The sequence below is a fragment of the Branchiostoma belcheri genome, unplaced genomic scaffold, assembly GCF_001625305.1.
Source record: "Branchiostoma belcheri isolate BF01 breed outbred unplaced genomic scaffold, Haploidv18h27 scaffold340, whole genome shotgun sequence".
NCBI classification, from domain to species: domain Eukaryota; kingdom Metazoa; phylum Chordata; class Leptocardii; order Amphioxiformes; family Branchiostomatidae; genus Branchiostoma; species Branchiostoma belcheri.
In genome coordinates, this window is record NW_017803955.1 from 106,719 (window position 1) to 124,537 (window position 17,819).

General features: G+C 40.9%; 1 protein-coding gene across 3 annotated transcripts; it reads right to left on the reverse strand.

Annotated features, from left to right (window-relative positions):
• Positions 1 to 83: 83 nt before the first annotated feature.
• Positions 84 to 13,491, reverse strand: LOC109475679 (carbohydrate sulfotransferase 9-like). Of its 3 annotated transcripts, none has more exons than XR_002140562.1 (7): positions 13,402 to 13,491; positions 11,243 to 11,649; positions 10,722 to 10,832; positions 9,476 to 9,771; positions 8,541 to 8,652; positions 7,854 to 7,991; positions 84 to 530 (listed from the first exon to the last, which is right to left on the reverse strand). XR_002140562.1 is itself a non-coding variant. In XM_019776442.1 (7 exons), the coding sequence occupies exons 2-7, from the start codon at positions 11,484 to 11,486 to the stop codon at positions 264 to 266; spliced, it is 1,131 nt and encodes a 376-aa protein (XP_019632001.1). In that variant the 5' UTR covers positions 11,487 to 11,649; positions 13,402 to 13,491; the 3' UTR covers positions 84 to 263. The 3 variants fall into 3 exon arrangements, 2 of the variants coding, with proteins under 2 accessions (XP_019632001.1, XP_019632000.1); XM_019776442.1 differs by having other exon boundaries at positions 10,735 to 10,808; XM_019776441.1 differs by having other exon boundaries at positions 10,735 to 10,832.
• Positions 13,492 to 17,819: the final 4,328 nt, after the last annotated feature.

A 17,819-nucleotide genomic window follows, 5' to 3' on the forward strand; every position in this document is an offset into this window, starting at 1 on the left:
GCATTTTGAAATAGCCCAGAAACAAGCTATGTGTCAAAAGTCCCTTTATTTTTTTATACCACCAATAAATAGCTAGAACCGATATGAAGCGATATCGCATTTTTGTCTCACAGATATCAGTTTGCTATGAAATGGAATTGGTTACACGTACTACATTAAAACAATCGTCCAGTCTTAATACCCCTAAATAGCGTTTACACATAGCCAAAGTACAGCTGTATAACCTAAAAACTTAATTATTATAGCAACAAAATGACACTAGACTATCCCCGTGCCTTGTCTATCTTTGCCAAATCTTCTTCAAAAGAATATCCAAACATGTCAAAGTCCTCCTGGTAGATTCTACGAATCGACATTATTTTTTCTCTCGGGACTTGGCCGAAAACGTCGCCGAAAACAGTTTCGTCGTTCGCCCGTCTGAGTTGATGTTCCGGTAGGATGTCTTCCCTCGCCGTGACGTTGTTCTTCTTTAAAAACAGTCGAATATCTGAAGCGAGCGTGTCGGTGTGGGCGATGAAGTCGTAGTCAATCTGACGGGAAAATCTTTGTTAGAACTCTAAGAGGGGTGGTCACTAATGGACTTTTCTGCATAAAAGTTTATCTGAGCTAGTGAATAATTTACATACATATTGGAAATTAAACTGTTCTCAAACGAATCTCTCGGTCCTCATCATCTATCTGACCCAAGTCCTGTATACATATAATTTTCCCCTTGTGACGTCAGCACCAGGTCGAAGTTCGTCGAAAGTCGGTACCGCCCCTCCTGTTCCGTTTATGAGAAATTCGGTCGAAAATTCCGGTGAGTTGTTTTTTGTTCATAGCACTTTAATTTTCATTTTGATATTTTTTTCCGTTTTAAATACACAGCATGCAAAAATTAGTAAAGAAATTATTTAAAAAGTTATATATAACTAGTAACCATACCTTCGTCAAATGATGTTATCTTTATGACTGACAAAGATGATTCCTCCTGATTATGCAAATAGGATCCTCATTTGCATAAATTATATTAGTTGGTCAAATTCTCCATCAAAAGACAGCCTTATCTTAACAAAGAAAGCCATTCTATCATTTTCTCACAAAGTATGCAAATGAGGTCCTTTTTTGAATAAGTTATGGTCAATGATGTTTACCTTCACTTAACATTCAAATACCCCAAGTATGAAATTACAGGCAGTTACCATTATGGGATTATAACATTTTCTCATTTATTATGCAAATTAAGTGTAAATTTAAATAATCAATATCTGCCTGTGTTTCTCTCGTTCTCAATTACATGCTGTTCTCAATTACATGTCACAAGCTTGAATAGTCCTATAATGTATGCAGCTGATTTATAGAATTTCCTCATTAATTATGCAAATAACATCCAGATTTACATAATTGTCGCATAATTATGTCAAGCGTCACTTAAGCTACCTACATACCAAACATCACGACGATCCGTCCACCGGTTCTTGAGTTATCCTCTTTTAAATATTTTCAAAGAAATGTCCCTGCAGTTCCTGAGTAAGCCGCTAGGGGCCCCAAACCTATGTCACTTCTTCCCCACCATAAGAGCTACCTACCATACAAATTTTGTGACCCTAGCACGTCCAGATCACGAGATATCAAAACCGGAACTTCAGCTGCAGTACCATAAGAAGCCGCTAGTGGGACCAAAATCTAATCATTTCGAGGTCTCATCTAGCAAATATGAAGTCAATCCATTTAAGTCTTCTCAAGCTATCGTGTTTACAGACAGACAGACAGACACACATACACGAACGGCTACGAAAACATAACCTTCTTATCGAAGGTAAAAAGTTAAATTGTCGACGTACTAGAATGTCATTGTTAAAAGCATGTAGCATTATCACACTTGAATGATGCTTTGCACACAAGATATGCATTTTTTTTAAAAACTGGCCGGGGGCCACGTTGGGAACAGCTGGTTGGGTGACGTGTGACTCAAATAATTATTCACCTTGGTTACTTAAATTGGACTGATACTAACTTTAGGGGGGGGGGGTGCAACAGGTCCAGGTAAAAGTTGGAGTAAGTGTATAAGAAGTGTGTAAGAGAATCCAAGATGGCGGCGAAAGACTGACGTTGGGCGCCAAGCTCCCGCATTTTTGAACATCTTCCACGTTTAAACTGCATTTTTACGCCGTGTACTCCGCGCTATCTGTACCAGATCTTCTGTGGTGTCTTGCTGTCCTTTTTGGCTGGATGGGAAAGCGAAATAGGACCTCTGGAAGCAGCGCGAGTGCCGAGGAATCCAGCCCCACTCAACGGAACCCCCTCCCACGAAAACACCTAAGATGGCGTCCACCGAAAAAACTGCAACTGTGAGTTTGTCTTCGCTCTCTCCAGAACTTCAAAATCTTGCCAGTGTCATCTTAGAACAAACCAAAAAACAACAAGAAGCTGTTGGAGATAGGCTTTAGAGCCAAATCCAGTGTTTGGATGTAAAAGTAGATGGCCTGTCTAGTGAGGTGAACATGCTACGTGAACGTGTACGGGAGTTAGAGAAGACGGCCGAGTTCTACTCTGGCGAGTTGGATACTCTCCGCGATGCTTTACGCGAGGAACACAGAGAGAGGGTAAGGGCAGTCTTATTGACCGAAAGATACTCTATGAAGCCGGATGTGATCGTTAGAGGTTTGCCCTTCAACAAGGAGGAAGACTCTGCGCGGGTCCTGTCACGTTTCCTGGCGGAGGAGCTACACCTACCGACCGCGGACGCTATGCCGACCGCCGCAGTGCATCGACTGTCCAGACCGACTACCTCGCGTCCCAACCCGCCCCTGCTCGCACGCTTTGTCAACTTCCAGGACCGCGATAAAGTCTTGTCTGCTGGGCGCAGGCTAAGGGGGAACTCTCGTGGGTTAGCAGTTTATGAACACCTCCCCCACCCCTACAGACGGCGCGCTCGCAGCTTGTAAATGAAAGAAACGCTGAACTTGCTAAAGACAACAACAATAAAGTATCTATCCTTGTACCTGCCAAGGATACCTATGCTGTATTGCTTGTCAACGGAAAAGAAAAGAGAAGAATTGATGCAGTTGACATTGTGCTGTCAAAAAGAGATGTGTGATTGGTCTCTGATATATTTTCTTTGACTTTGAGTCTGTTATGAATATGATATTACAAACTTTAGACGGTTATCAAACTGCACCAGGATATTATGAGAATACTAAGTATGGTTACTTTTTACCTTCGCCAAGAAGGTTATGTTTTCAGTAGCGTTTGTGTGTGTGTGTTTGTGTGTGTGTGTGTGGTTTAGCAAGATAACTCGAGAAGCAGTGGATGGATTGGAATGAAACTTGGTAGGTGGGTAGGTCTTCATGCGACCTAGAAATGATTAGATTTTGGGCCCCCTGGCGGCTTTCCTAGGTACTGCAGCTGAACTTCCGGTTTTGATATATCATGTTCTGGACATGCTAGGGTTTGGTTGGTAGATAGATCTTGGGGTAGGGAAGAAGTGACATGAGTTTGGGTCCCCTAGTGCCTTGTTCTGGAACTGCAGAAGCATTTGTTGAAAAAATTTTGAAGGACGATAACTCAAGAACCGGTTGACGTATTGTCGTGATTTTTGGTATGTAGGTAGTTGAAGTGATGCTTGACATAATCAGATGGCAATTATTCAAATCAGAAGATAATTTGCATAATTAATGAGGAAATTCTATAAATCTGCTTTGTTCGATAATAGAACTATGAAACACTTGTGACATCTACTTGAGAACGAGAAAAACATCTGAGGATATAGATTATGTAAATGAGGACCTAATTTGCATAATTAATAGCAATTTTTTTATAATTTCATAGTTCTAACTGCTGAGAATTTCATACTTGCCACATTTGAAAGTTAAGTGAAGGTGAACATCAATAAACGTAATTTATTCAAATCATGACCTCATTTGCATAATTTATGAGGAAGTGCAATAATAGCCTTTATGTTAAGATAAGGCTGTCATTGGGTGGAGAATACGATCAACTGATATAATCCATGCAAATGAGGCTCTTATTTACAAAATCAATGATTGTATAATTCGTCACCCGCAAGGGTTAACATCATTTGGCGAAGGTATGAGATCGTGGAACTCTTGTTTTGATATGTTTCAATTTTGTATTTTCTGGCAGTGTTATTGTCGACAAACTTTTTGTATATATTTCTGGTACTCTGTAATGAATGGTGAATGTGCACCACCTGTGGCTTTAAATTTGCATTAAAAAGTGGCTGACTTCACAACTAGGTCTGAATAATTTTTTTTTGACAGCTGCTAATTAAGAGTATCTAAAGTGCATGCCAGGCATGAGTTTTTCCTTTTTAATCAGAATACGGCAAATCCCCACATAGTATGGAAAGCCTTCAAGTGTGCCGTTCGCGGCCATGTAATTAAGTACTCGTCTTGGAAATCTGAGAAGTCGGAAACAAAGTCGGAATACTGAGATTTCTCTCACGTGTGAGATCAACAGCCTGCAGGAAGAATTAGACACAGTCCCCGATAATGAAATCTTTGACAAGTTACAGTGTAAAAAACAGGAATTAGAATTATTCTACCAAATGAAATCTAATAACCTTATAATGAGCAAACGTGCCAGGTGGATGGAACAAGGGGAAAAATGTACAAAATTCTTTATGAATCTTAATGGTAGAGGGAGGGTAAGAAATAACATGACAAAATTTGTTAAGTCAGATGGCTCTGTTGTCCTTGATCCTGAGGATGTCTTAGTACATCAAACAGGTTTTTATGCTGACCTTTACTCATTTAAAGAGCCCCCTATTTCGTTAGATAGAGATGTTTTTAGACCCTTCTTTCCTCAACCGCCACCAGTGAATTTGTCCCCCGGCCAGTGCGATAGCTGCGAAAAATTGATAACAGAATTTGAATTACAAAAAGCGATTGAGTCATTCTCCTCAGGAAGGTCACCCGGTCTGGATGGCCTTCCTGTTGAATTTTATAAGGTCTTTTTTCACTGTGTTAAACAACCACTGTTAGCCTCTTTTAATTATTCATTTCGGGAAAGGATAAAGACCCCTCTTTCATTAAAAATTGGCGACCCATCACTTTATTACATTGCGACACCCGTATCCTATCTAAATGTATGGCCCTTCGTATAAAAAATGTCATCCCCGATCTTGTTTCATTTGACCAGACTGGCTTTATGAAAGGACGAAGTATTGGTGATACTATAAGAAGACTGCTAGAAATTATAGAATATTACGATAAAAATGAACTTCCCGGATTAATATTTTGTGCCGACTTTGAGAAAGCATTTGATACAATTAGACAAGATTTTATCATTAGGGTTTTGGAATATTTTGGTTTTGGAGATAATTTTATTGCATGGGTAAAAATTTTGTATAAAGATATTTTCAGTAAAATTATTAATAATGGCTATATTTCTAATGCGTTCCCCCTGAACCGTGGAGTCCGGCAAGGATGCCCCATCTCCCCTTATTTGTTCGTGCTAGCTGTAGAATTACTTGCAATCAAAATAAGAAATAACATGGAAATAAAGGGTCTAACAACATATGGTCTTGAAAGTAAGATTTTACAATATGCCGATAATTCGAATTTTCCCCTTGTCCCAAAGCTTTCCTCGTTATATGCGTTAGTGAAAGACTTAGAAGATTTTGCACTGTTGTCTGGTTTAACTCCAAACTTTGATAAATGCATGATAATTCGTATAGGTTCGTTAAGAGATACCAATTTTTTCTTACCCAGTTCCTTACCTTTAAAATGGACCGACGGCCCTTTTGACAATTTAGGGATTCATATTCCCAAAAACTTAGCTGATATTGTAAATATTAACTTTGACAGAAAAGAGACAAAGATAGATAAAATTTTGAATCCCTGGAAAGGGAAATTTCTTTCTCTTTTAGGGAAGATTACCCTTATTAACTCGTTAGTAGTGTCACAATTTATATTTCTATTTCAGTCTCTTCCGTCTCCACCTCCTGCCTTTTTCGATAGATACGAGAAAAAAATATTTCAGTTTTTGTGGGGAGGGGGTCCAGAACGAGTAAAAAGGAAAACACTATATAATCTTTATTTATGTCTTACCTGGGCCGCGATTACGTTCGATACGGGTGTTCCGGCCCGTGTGATAACTAGCGGTACAGCCCGGGGGTTCTTTACGCGTACGGCCCGGGCCTTCCAAATGTTCCGTGGAACGATTCGAACGCGTTTCGGTCTAACCGCGGGCACCGATTTCGAAATTCGAATACAAAATTCGGACGTTGGAATTGATGTTGTCGCATTTTTTGGGTTTAGGGACACCAAATTTTCGCTCATTTTGCATTGAAAGGCGCGTTTTCTTGGGTGGGTATGACATAAATAAAATACAACACGGTGTATTCCGCATCACCCTCGGTCCCAGCCCTCCCGCGGATCGGATCTCGGACGCGCGGTCGGGCTGGTACCTCGGGTGATACGGAATACACCGTGTTGTATTCTATATGAACATGGGGGTCTTAAACTTAGAAACTTGCGTGCTGTTGATCTGACCATGAAGGCGTCTTGGGTTCCGAAGTTATACCATAGTGAAAAGTGGTTTTGTTCTAAATTGTTGTTTTTTTCTAGCCCTTTGTTTACTACGAATACATTTCCCTTTTGTCAGTTTACAATTAGTGACTTTGAAGCGCTGATAAAAGAGAAGGCTCCAATCAGTGTATTTTATAGACAAATCCTCCAAGCATGGCTGAAGTTCCAGCTACGCCCCCCTGAGAATGCCCTTGAAGTAAAGCAGCAACTACTTTGTCTGAATTCCCAAATCTGTATTGGTGGAAAACCATGCTTTTTAATGTCTCTTTATAGCAAAGGGATTCTTTTTGTGAATGACATTCTAGACTCAGCAAATAATTTTCTGTCTTTTGAAAATTATGCTTTGAAATTTGGTGACACCTGCTCGGAATTTGTGTATAATCAAATTATTTCAGCTATTCCCTTATCCTGGAAGAATCTCTTGAAACAGGTGTCACCGAATTTAAGCGTATGTGTTCCTGTCTGTAGAGACATAAGCTGGCTTCAGCAATCGAATATCAACAAATATCTGTACTCCTTTTTTATGCATGAAGCTAGGTTATGGGAATCTTCCGACAGAATACAATACTATTGGGAAGACTATTTGAATACTCCAGTGATGTGGAAAAAAGTGTATAGTTTAATTTATAAAACCTCTATTGACTCCCACATGCGTATATTCCAATATAAATTACTATTTAAATTTTTAACTACAAATAAAATGTTACACAGGTGGGGGTTAATAGAGTCCCCTTTATGTAGTTTCTGTAAGGAAGAGGAAGAGTCTCCCATGCATTTATTTTGGGAATGTAGATTTGCTGCACTGTTTTGGCAACAGGTGGAAGAATGGTACTTAAGCCATACTGGTTACCATTTACATGTTAGTCTTTGTAATGTTATGTTGGGGGATTTGAACGATCGGTGCCCAGTCCTGTCCAATCTCATTATTCTCTTGGGAAAATATTTTATATTTAAAAATCGACCTTGGTCACTTAACATAGAATCATTTATTTCTTATGTAACATATTACTTTAAGTTAAAAACCATTATTTCCAATCGGGTGGGCAAGACAAAAAAACACAGGGGAAAATGGGGAAAGCTAATAGGTCTACTTTCATCTCCTTGAAGAAATTATAAATAAATTGAAATTGGGGTTGACTTTTTTTTATACTTTGTAACACTCTGTTATATCATCTATATTGTTTACTGGTTTTTATTTAGTTGTGTAGTTATGCATGTGGTTTCATTTTGTTTCGTTGTGCCATGCTTTCTTTTGTGTGAATTTTGGAAACAATAAAAATAATGATTTATAAAAAAAAAAAGAAGTGTGTAAGAAGGTACCTCGCATGGTAGGCATAGCTTGGAAAATGATTCCCAGTGCACATCGTACATTGTATGCTTCGAAACGGCGGTGAGGAAATCTTCAAACGACACTGGTTGTGTATTGTTGTGCTTCCCTCCTCCTGTACCTTGACTTGACTATAGTATATAAAATAATGACGGTTGATGTTAACCGATAACTCATAGCCGGATATGGCCTCCCGAATACTGCCATAGGTTAGGAGCAGTCGGGAGCAAGTTCGGTTTTAGTTAGCTGTTGTTCGGCTATATCATATAGGTCGGCTTCTGTTCGATTCGTATAGAAAGATAGGCGTGGCCTAAATCTGGTCAGACTGCTCTCGTCTGTCAACCTTGTTTTTTTTATTCAACAAAAGAAAAGAACAAAAGAAGTGAACCATCCAACTTGACAACATACAACACAGAATCCAACAAATTAAAACACAAATTTTAAAAACAAAATCCGCCCCATTTGCCGAGATGCTTCTACAATTTGTTTTTACTTGTAGCAATATAGAGCTCAACTTTGTTAAAAAGGATATATAATTGCAATCACCAATTGTCCAAATTTGGTTTAGCAACCACCAACCTTGGTTGGTTGGTGGTTGCTCAAACTTTTGTTCTGGAATATAAGGTACATTTCTTTTTCATTTGCCCACTTAACCAAAATGAGAAGGTTTTTTTCCTCACCTTGTTTGTTGGCTTTTGATTCGTACTCCGTCTTAATTCTTGATAGTATTTCGCCGTCCACGATTTACGTACTTCACTGTTGACGAACTTGTCGAGCCACACAGATGCCAACCTGGGAGACAGACAACAATCACCCGACGAGAATGTGTAGATCTCAGACCTCCTGATATATTCAAACTTGTGTAAACGTTATTTTGTATCCACAGGTCAATGTATTGCATCCACAATTTTTAAGAGGGGTTAAAAATCTCTCTTGAATAAAAGGATAATTCCCCTTCTATTTTGTGCAGAGTCAGGAACTGTCAAGGAGATCTTGTTACAAATAACACATGTGAAAGCAGTAAGCTTATGCTGGTCAGATGTAATAATGCCTAATAACTTTCTCCTCCGGAACAAGCTGAACCCAACCATATCCATTATAACACACACACACACACACACACACTCACACACACACACACACACACACACACACACACACACACACACACAGACACACACACTCTCTCTCACACACACACACACAGAATATTACATACTAAGTAGTAGGTACGCTGATTAAGGGCTATTCATACAAGTTATAATTAACGATGAAATGCAATGTTCCATAATGGTAATTGCCAGGGATTTCATACAGCATTTGAATGTCAAGTAAACGTGAACATCATCAAATATATCTTATTCAAATAAGAACCTCATTTGCATTATTAATGACGAAATGCTTTGATACTATCGTATGTTAATATATGACTGACATTTTTGGAGAATATGATCAACTGATATTAATTATGCAGGTGAGGACCCCATTTGCATAATCAATAAAACATAATTCATTGACATCAGTTGAAAACGTAATAAATAATTTATAAATAATAGGTATGACTTGGAATCTAGTTCGTCATCTCGTATATCACAAGAAACAAGTGTATACTCACCTTTCTAACGGGTCACGGACAACGATGATCTTCTTAAAGGTCGAAAGACGCAAACCTGCTTGTTCCTTGCTGTAGTCCATTAACATTCTAAGTCTCCTCGCGTTAATACCAACATGTTTCTTGTCTTTAGATGTACGATTGACTTTGTGCATTGGCTTTTCAGTTGTATTATGTTCCAGATTGTAAAGTAACAACTTCATAGTTGAACATCCAGTTTTCGGGATGAAGCAGTATGCTGTTTTGATCTTTTCAAAAAAGAGTAACTGGAACTTAAGTAGGCCTTGGGATCGAAATGTCTAAAAAAAGAACAAAAACGTCAAAAACGTTTGAAATTTTCCGTTTCATTATTTATGGTTTTATATATGGTTTTTATTGTCCAAACAGTACCCGTGCAGTCGCAGCCTTTATACGGCTGAATTGATGCAGGGTATCACATAATAATCGAATACAAATCACAACAATTACAACAATCAAATAATACACATGATACACACATATTTGTTCCACAATTATTTTTGTGGAACTGTCGCAAGGGTCTGTGCGGCTGCCATTCGGCACCACAAGGTGACCTCAATACGACTTTTCCCAACCGAAGTTAGGTACCCATTCACACCTGGGTGGAGTGAGGAAATTCTTGTAAAGTGCCTTTCCTAGGGGCACAACGTCGGGGCGCATGTTCAGACATGTCCCGGGTACGACTCGGAATCGAACCCGGGTCTCCCGGTTCACAGTCTATTGCTCTAACCACTACACCACCCGACGCCACTGCATTATATTATATTATATTATATTATATTATGTACGTTGTAATTATATTATTTCAATTTGTAATTGTCTTGTGTCTTTGAGAGCAATGCTACTAGTGAAATATAAACGTCATATACTAAACATATCGGAAATAGTCCAACCTAGTTTTTTTACAGGTTAAACAGATACTTGGCTGAATTATAAAGACCCATATATGGGGTATATGAATGAACTTGATGCATGAACTAAGAAAGCACAACAGTAACACAGCCCAATTGAGCGAAAGTTATAGAATTCAGTCGAATCATCAAATCATTGTGAAAACAGCTGTCAGTGGGTATGTGCGTTAGCCTGGGTACCATCCGGATTTTCGCTACGCAACGCTCGAAAAGATTTTTTCGAGCGTTGCGTAGCGAAAATCCGGATGGTACCCAAGCTATATGTGCGTATGATCGGACAGAACTAGATAGATTGCAAGAATCAGTAAACATTAAATGACCTTTGTATCGTACCTCCGGTTGGGACGCACAGTATGCCTTCAGCGTTGCGAGTCGACGAGACTGCTCTTTCTCCAACCGTTCCCAGTCTACTCCATAAGAAAGTTTTAAAGCTGCATTATGTAACATCGGGACGATGCAAAAGTTTTATTTCCAGGTAATTTCATTACAATTCAAAATTTTAAAAGTTGAATCAACTTAACTCCAGTTGCAAATTTTCTATCCAGGAAGTGGAAATACCAACGTTGTACTAGATGTACACCATACTGGTGTATTTAAGGGCTGGAAACACAGGTAACCATGTTTGTTTATGTCCTGGTATTTTGTGGTAGTGGCGCAAAATGAGTTCGCCTCGTAAGGCTCTTTAAGCTCCGACTACATGTATATATGTCAGAAATGTGAGATAATTATACAAATATGTTGCAAGCAGAAGTAACAGATTTTTTCATTAAAATATTTCACATTTGGTGCAAAAATGCTACACAATGACCCCTATTCTTGTCCGTAGTCTTGACGTAATTACCTTTTTCTAAAACATCCGACACAGCAGTATCTTCTCCCTCATCAGTTGTGTTTGAAGGATGTCTATCTTCCTCAGCTGTCTTGTTTAGGTTGAACTTGGTGAATTCGCGCGCAGAATCCTTGTATTGGTGAAGCTCTTTCTGTGAATTTCTGAGTCCACTGTAGCTTATATACAAGTAGGTTACAACTCCAAAGCTCAATATGAACAGAAACAGAAACCTTGTAGTTGGTCGAAACATCCCCATCCTAGTTCTTGTCTTTGATACCAGACAGCTGGATGTGACACGTCAGATAAATTTCACGTCGTCCCAAAAGTCCTGCCTGTGTGTTTGAATGTCTCAAAGATCAAACTGTTGTTCATCTGCCTCGTTGAAAAAAACGCCGAATTGGCGATGTGTAGTCTCCGGGCTATAGAAAAACAGATGACAGGAATACCTACAATGCTTGGAAGAATCGCTTACTAAATCAATAGTCATACCAGACAATATAGTCTACAGTAAATAAGGCGATTGCTTTATACCCCTGTTTTCATATTGTTCCATAATCAGAAAAAAAATAGACTATTGTAATAAAACAAAAGTGAGCAGATCTAGAGCAAAAATGGTTCGTTCAGATATTTGATAGTCTGATGTTGGTGCACACCTGTAGTATTGTGATATTAAAGGGCAAAGCACGCATGCGGATAGACATGATCTTACTATTAACTGGGCAGCATGCCATCACCGTGTTTTTAAAATCTGTGTTCACTAGTAGACCTACACCCTTTGCATGTCTGTCTGTCTCTCCACAATAGTATAGCAAATGACCTTCCTCTGTCAGCTGTTCGCCACTGTTCTTCCCCCCTGTCCCGCAGAGCCCTACTACATGCCACGTGTGTGTTTCTAGTTCATGAGTCAGCTCTTTCAGTTTGCCAGTTTGAGAAAGAGTTCTGACATTCCATGTATAGATTGACGTATACTCTCTTCCCCGTAACCTCTTTGGAGGTGGTTCACCAGTTGCGGAATCTCCGCCCTGGTGGTCGACAGAGGACGCGGCCCTTTTTAGCCCGGGCGTCGGCCGATCCGGTCTGGAGGTAGTTTTGGTGTACATTCCATGCAGTGTTTCTTAGGCAGGTTAGGCCACAGTAAGTAAATTTTATGGATGACATGCTCCGCAGACTCAAAATGTAATGCGAGAGGGCGAAAAAAAACAAGGCAGGCCTGAAAAAACAAGATTCCTATATTTTGAAAATTTGACATCATAAACCCTGAAAAGGTTATATTGTGCTAAACTTGTTACTATCACAACATCCATTTGTTACAGAAACAACTTTGAAAAAGGAAAGCTTTCAATCATTCTACAAATGGTTTTGATTCAGTGGGAACATAGAAAAGGATTGAAATACATCACTGCATCAAAGTAAAAGTCAAAACAATAAATCAGAGCCTTGTCTTGTCTCCTGTGTCTTGTCTCTTGTGTTCTGAAACAGCATCTCTTCTCAATAGATCATCCTAATGATCTGATATAAAATGTGGAGGGGGTGGATGTTAAAAGCTCAACGTAATACCTATCCCGGCCCTATGCATTTATATGGAACAAATAGCTTTGCTCTTTTGATGTTTTCATCGTTGAGTGTGGTTGGTTCTTCGGCCTACCTGACGCCCCTAGCTGTCGCACAACTACCTACCAACCAAGGTTGACTAACGTTCGGAAGCAGTCTAACAAGATTTAGGTCACGCCTATCGTTCGATAGTAATAGAATTACTGAACACTACTGACACACTCCCGATCACCAGCCAACCATAGAAATATTTTGAAACATTCGGCTGGCGTAATAAACCGGTCATCAGCCAGCCTCGCCAAACACCAGCCAACCACAGCCGACCTTGCTCCCGACACACTCCTAACCATGGCTGGGGGAGTTCGGCAGTGTTTAGGAGGACATATTTGGCTGTGTGACAGGAGCTTGAGGCGTGGCGTTCCTTATTAAAAAGTCTGTAACCCCTACAGGTGTGTGGAATGTGAACAGGTTAATTTCTGGTTTTTTGTTGGCGTATGAACAGGTAGGTCTGTATCGAATCTCCGGCATTATGACCGACGGTACTAGAAAAGGTATGCTACGGATCATAAGGTCCCTGCTACACGTTTTAAAAATTAATCAAGACAACAAAATCCACGTACCTGTAGCGTTCTAAGTTTCCTTGATTATGTCTCATATTTATGTTGCGTTCAACCCATCCGGTAATGTGCAGTGCTGGTGTCGGGTTAGTCCCGGACGTGTCACATCCGGGTATTGATTGGTGGATGGATTTTTATCTCCCATTGTATACGGCAAATGTGATATGTATTTTTTCCAAACACAGATGCGTGCGTTCTCACTCACTCACTCACTCACTCACTCACTCACTCACTCACTCACTCACTCACGCACTCACTCACTCACTCACTCACTCATTCACTCATTCACACTCACTCACTCACTCATTCACACTCACTCAGTCACTCAGTCACTCACACACTCACTCACTCACACACACACACACACACACACACACACACACACACACTCACTCACTCACACACACACACACACACACAAACACACAGACGCGCCAAAATCAATACCTCCATTTTTCATGGAGGTAATAAAAGAAACAGAAATGTTCTCTTTACTATTGTTTATCAGTTTGTCTTGAAAGCTTTCAGATGACAAATATGTGATATTCAGGAAGCCCTAACATCTTCTGTATTACATCTGATTCAAGTGCCGACGTGAATGCCACAACACCGTCAGGTCGAACTGCACTACACGCTGCAGCCGCTAGGGGGAAGGGAGAATGCGTGGACATCCTGCTGGAGAAGGGCGCCCGAATCAACGCCGCCGACCGGGAGGGGAAGACGGCTCTAACCATCGCTGCCGACTCCAACCACAAGAAGACGGAGAGATTATCATGAAAGTTCATCTGTGTTGGTAGTAATCATAGTAAAAGGTTAAACTTTATTCCAACACACTATTTACAGGGATCAAATTTTCAGCGACCACTGTCGCCTTCATCAGGATAATTAATGACCAATCACTTCACAACGTGATCTCGCGAGAGTTACGGTTTACAAACACGTGACTTTACTCACCTACCAAAGGTAGGAAAATCGGAACACCACATAGTGAATTCTCAGCAATTCGCAGAACTCATCCAAGACCGTAGAGTGGAAGACGACGAGGAACTCCGTCTCACTCTTTACGTCTGTTCCCGTCAACAAAGCACTGGACATCATTCTACGCAGACTTCAAGATGACTCCACCTTACCACAGCGTTCATCAATGTCACCTGCGCAGATCGTCAAACTACTGGAGGTCTGTTTACACTGCACCTACTTTCTGTATGACGGCATCTTCTACCAACAGATACACGGGGTGGCGATGGGGTCTCCGGTGTCGCCCATAGTTTGCAACTTGTACATGGAACACTTAGAACAGCTCGCTATAACTACAGCTACACATCCGCCCCTCTGGTGGTTCCGGTACGTCGATGACACTCACACCAAACTGAAGAAAGCCCACGCTCAGGAATTCACCGACCATCTCAACTCCTTGGACCCGGACATCAAATTCACATCGGAAGCAGAACAAGACAGAACGTTTATAATTAACCCTCCCCTTCCTCGACACTCTCACTACGATCCAAGACGACGGTTCACTACGCCTGACCATCTACCGGAAACCTACACACACAGACCAGTACCTCAACTTCAGATCCAACCATCCTCTTGAACACAGGCTTGGAGTCGTTAAGACCTTGTTTCACAGAGCTGACTCCATCATCACAGATCTACATGACAGGGACACAGAGAAACAACATATACAACATGCTCTCAAGGACTGTGGGTACCCTAAATGGGCCATAGACAAGGCGACTGCACCGAAACCCACCCAACAGAACAACAGAAACCCGGCAACAAAACAGAAGGACAAAGGCCGCATCACTCTCCCGTACATCAAGACCGTCTCAGAACCCCTGCGCAGAATCTTCGCTTCACACGGTATCTCCACCTCCTTCAAACCCACCAACACACTGAAACAGCTTCTCGTAGCACCGAAGGACAAAACACCCAAAGAAGAGAAGTGTGGCGTAGTGTACTGTATTCCATGTCAGGAAACCACGAGGCAGGGGACCTGCGAAGAATCGTACATTGGCGAGACAGAACGCTCACTAAGGACCAGATTTCTTGAACACAAACGCCCCAGCTCACTGTCATCTGAAGTTTCTCAACACATCCACATCGAATCACCGGGCCACACAGTCTCTCTGGACAAAGTTAGAATACTGGACACTGAACAGGACTACTTGCTATGAGGCATTAAGGAGGCTATATATATCAGAGCACTTCAGCCTTCACTTAATAGAGATGGTGGACGATATAAACTCCCTGGCACTTTTGATCAATTGCTTACGTCACGTATCAGTAAAGTCTCGTGTGAGTAAAGTCACGTGTTTGTAAACCGTAACTCTCGCGAGATCACGTTGTGAAGTGATTGGTCATTAATTATCCTGATGAAGGCGACAGTGGTCGCTGAAAATTTGATCCCTGTAAATAGTGTGTTGGAATAAAGTTTAACGTTTTACTAAGACGGAGAGATATCTGTTCCTGTTCCAGTGGCAGGTCCGTGCCACGAAGATGAGAGCCAACGGGTCGTCTCAGGACGTCACCCTCAAGGCTCACCAGCTGTTCGACTACAACACGCCCACGTCAACACACCCAAGGTCAACTGTACTTTGCCCAGATTCCAAGGCACGGGGTTTTCCTGCCCTAAGAGCATGAAGTTTGTTTCGAGAGAGAAAGAGAAGGGTCTGAAAGATCTTGAAGATGCAGTGGAGGAAGAGGGTGGTGATGAGGATGATGAAGATAAAGATGAAGACACCGAAAGTGACGCAAAAGCGTCAGAAGTCTCGAAGCACACGGATTCCGTGCCAAACTGGAGGATGTGGACTCAGACTGGGGGTCTGGAGCGTACATGGAGCGAAACGTGAGAAAGCATCGGGAAACCCATCCTGAGAGTACGGGCTCCAGAAATTCACAAGGAAGACAAGGAAGACAGAACGTCTCACAGGTGGTTGGCGAGAAAAATATAGTGGATGAGAAAGAAGATGAAAGAGCACGTCAGCTACGAGCAAAACCAAACGGAAAAGTCACAAAAGTTACTGAAAATTTCTTACAAACAACTGGGACTAAAAAGAAAAGTTTGAATCTTTACTTCTGGATAAAATAAGAAAATAATGTCAGACGTTTCAGACGCCGTCCGGCATCTTTCATCAGTGAAATATTCAAAATTGCGGTAGAACTCGGAACGGCACCGTTAATTCTAAAAGTATTTATGTTCTAAATAAACAAATAATAAGTTAGCAACAAGCGTTCTATAGATTCTATATAATACACATGGTAAAGTATTAACTAATGTAATGATAAAGATAAGTGAGTCCCTAGATATGCTGTAAAGTAGAATCCCATGTACTTGAAAGTTCAACTCTAAGTCCTCCCTTCCTGTTGAGTGATGGTTTATAAAGTCTTTCATAAATCGCCTCCTTGACTCCACGCTCAAACCAGCGCGCCTCCCGGTCCAAGATGTCCGTTGATTCAAGATGAAAAGAATGTCCTTTATGTTTGTCCAGATGGTGCCATATGGCCGAAGAAAATCCACTGTTACTGGCCCTGCAGTGTTGCTTATATCTTTCCTTGAGCGGCTGACTGGTCTCCCCGATGTACGTTTCTTTGCATTGATGATCTTCACATTTTAGTCTGTAAATGACATCCGATTTCACACAGTTTCTAAGTTTGTCCTTTGGATGAAACAACATCTGTCTGAGAGTGCGACATGGTTTGAAGTTGGTGGCGATGTTGTAGTTGTGTAAGATACGTCTTATCTTCTCCGAAACTCCTTGGATGTATGGGATGGAAATGTTGACTGTTTTAGTCCTGTCTAACTGTGAGTTTCTTGACGTCTTCTTAGATGAGTCGGAAGGCTTAAGTGCTTTGTTAAAAGTCCATTGTTGATATCCACACTTGGATAGAGCTTTCTTGAGGTGAGTATGTTCCTTGGCTCTGGCTTCAGCCGAAGTAATCAAGGTGTCTGCTCGATGAAACAAGGTTTTTATCACACCAAGTTTCTGTTCCAAGGGATGGTGAGAATCAAAGATGAGATATTGATCGGTGTGAGTAGGTTTACGATAAACCTCCACCTCAATGTGACCGTCTGTCTCTACATGTAGTTTGGCATCCAAGAAAGGTAGTGTGTTATCTTGACTGGTCTCCTGAGTAAAGCTGATATGTTTGTCAACCTTGTTAATGTGTTCGAAAAACTGTCCGCCAATCCCTTCTTGAGCCGACACCATGTGTCATCCACGTATCTAAACCAGTTGGCAGGAGGGGTACCAGGAAAGCTATTGATAGCTTTAAGTTCGAACTTCTCCATGTAGAGATTGGCCACGATAGGAGATACGGGAGAACCCATAGCGCAACCTTGTACTTGCTTGTAAAACTTGCCATCATAAGTAAAATATGTACATTCAAGGCAAAGTTCCAAGAGTTGACAGATCTGGTTG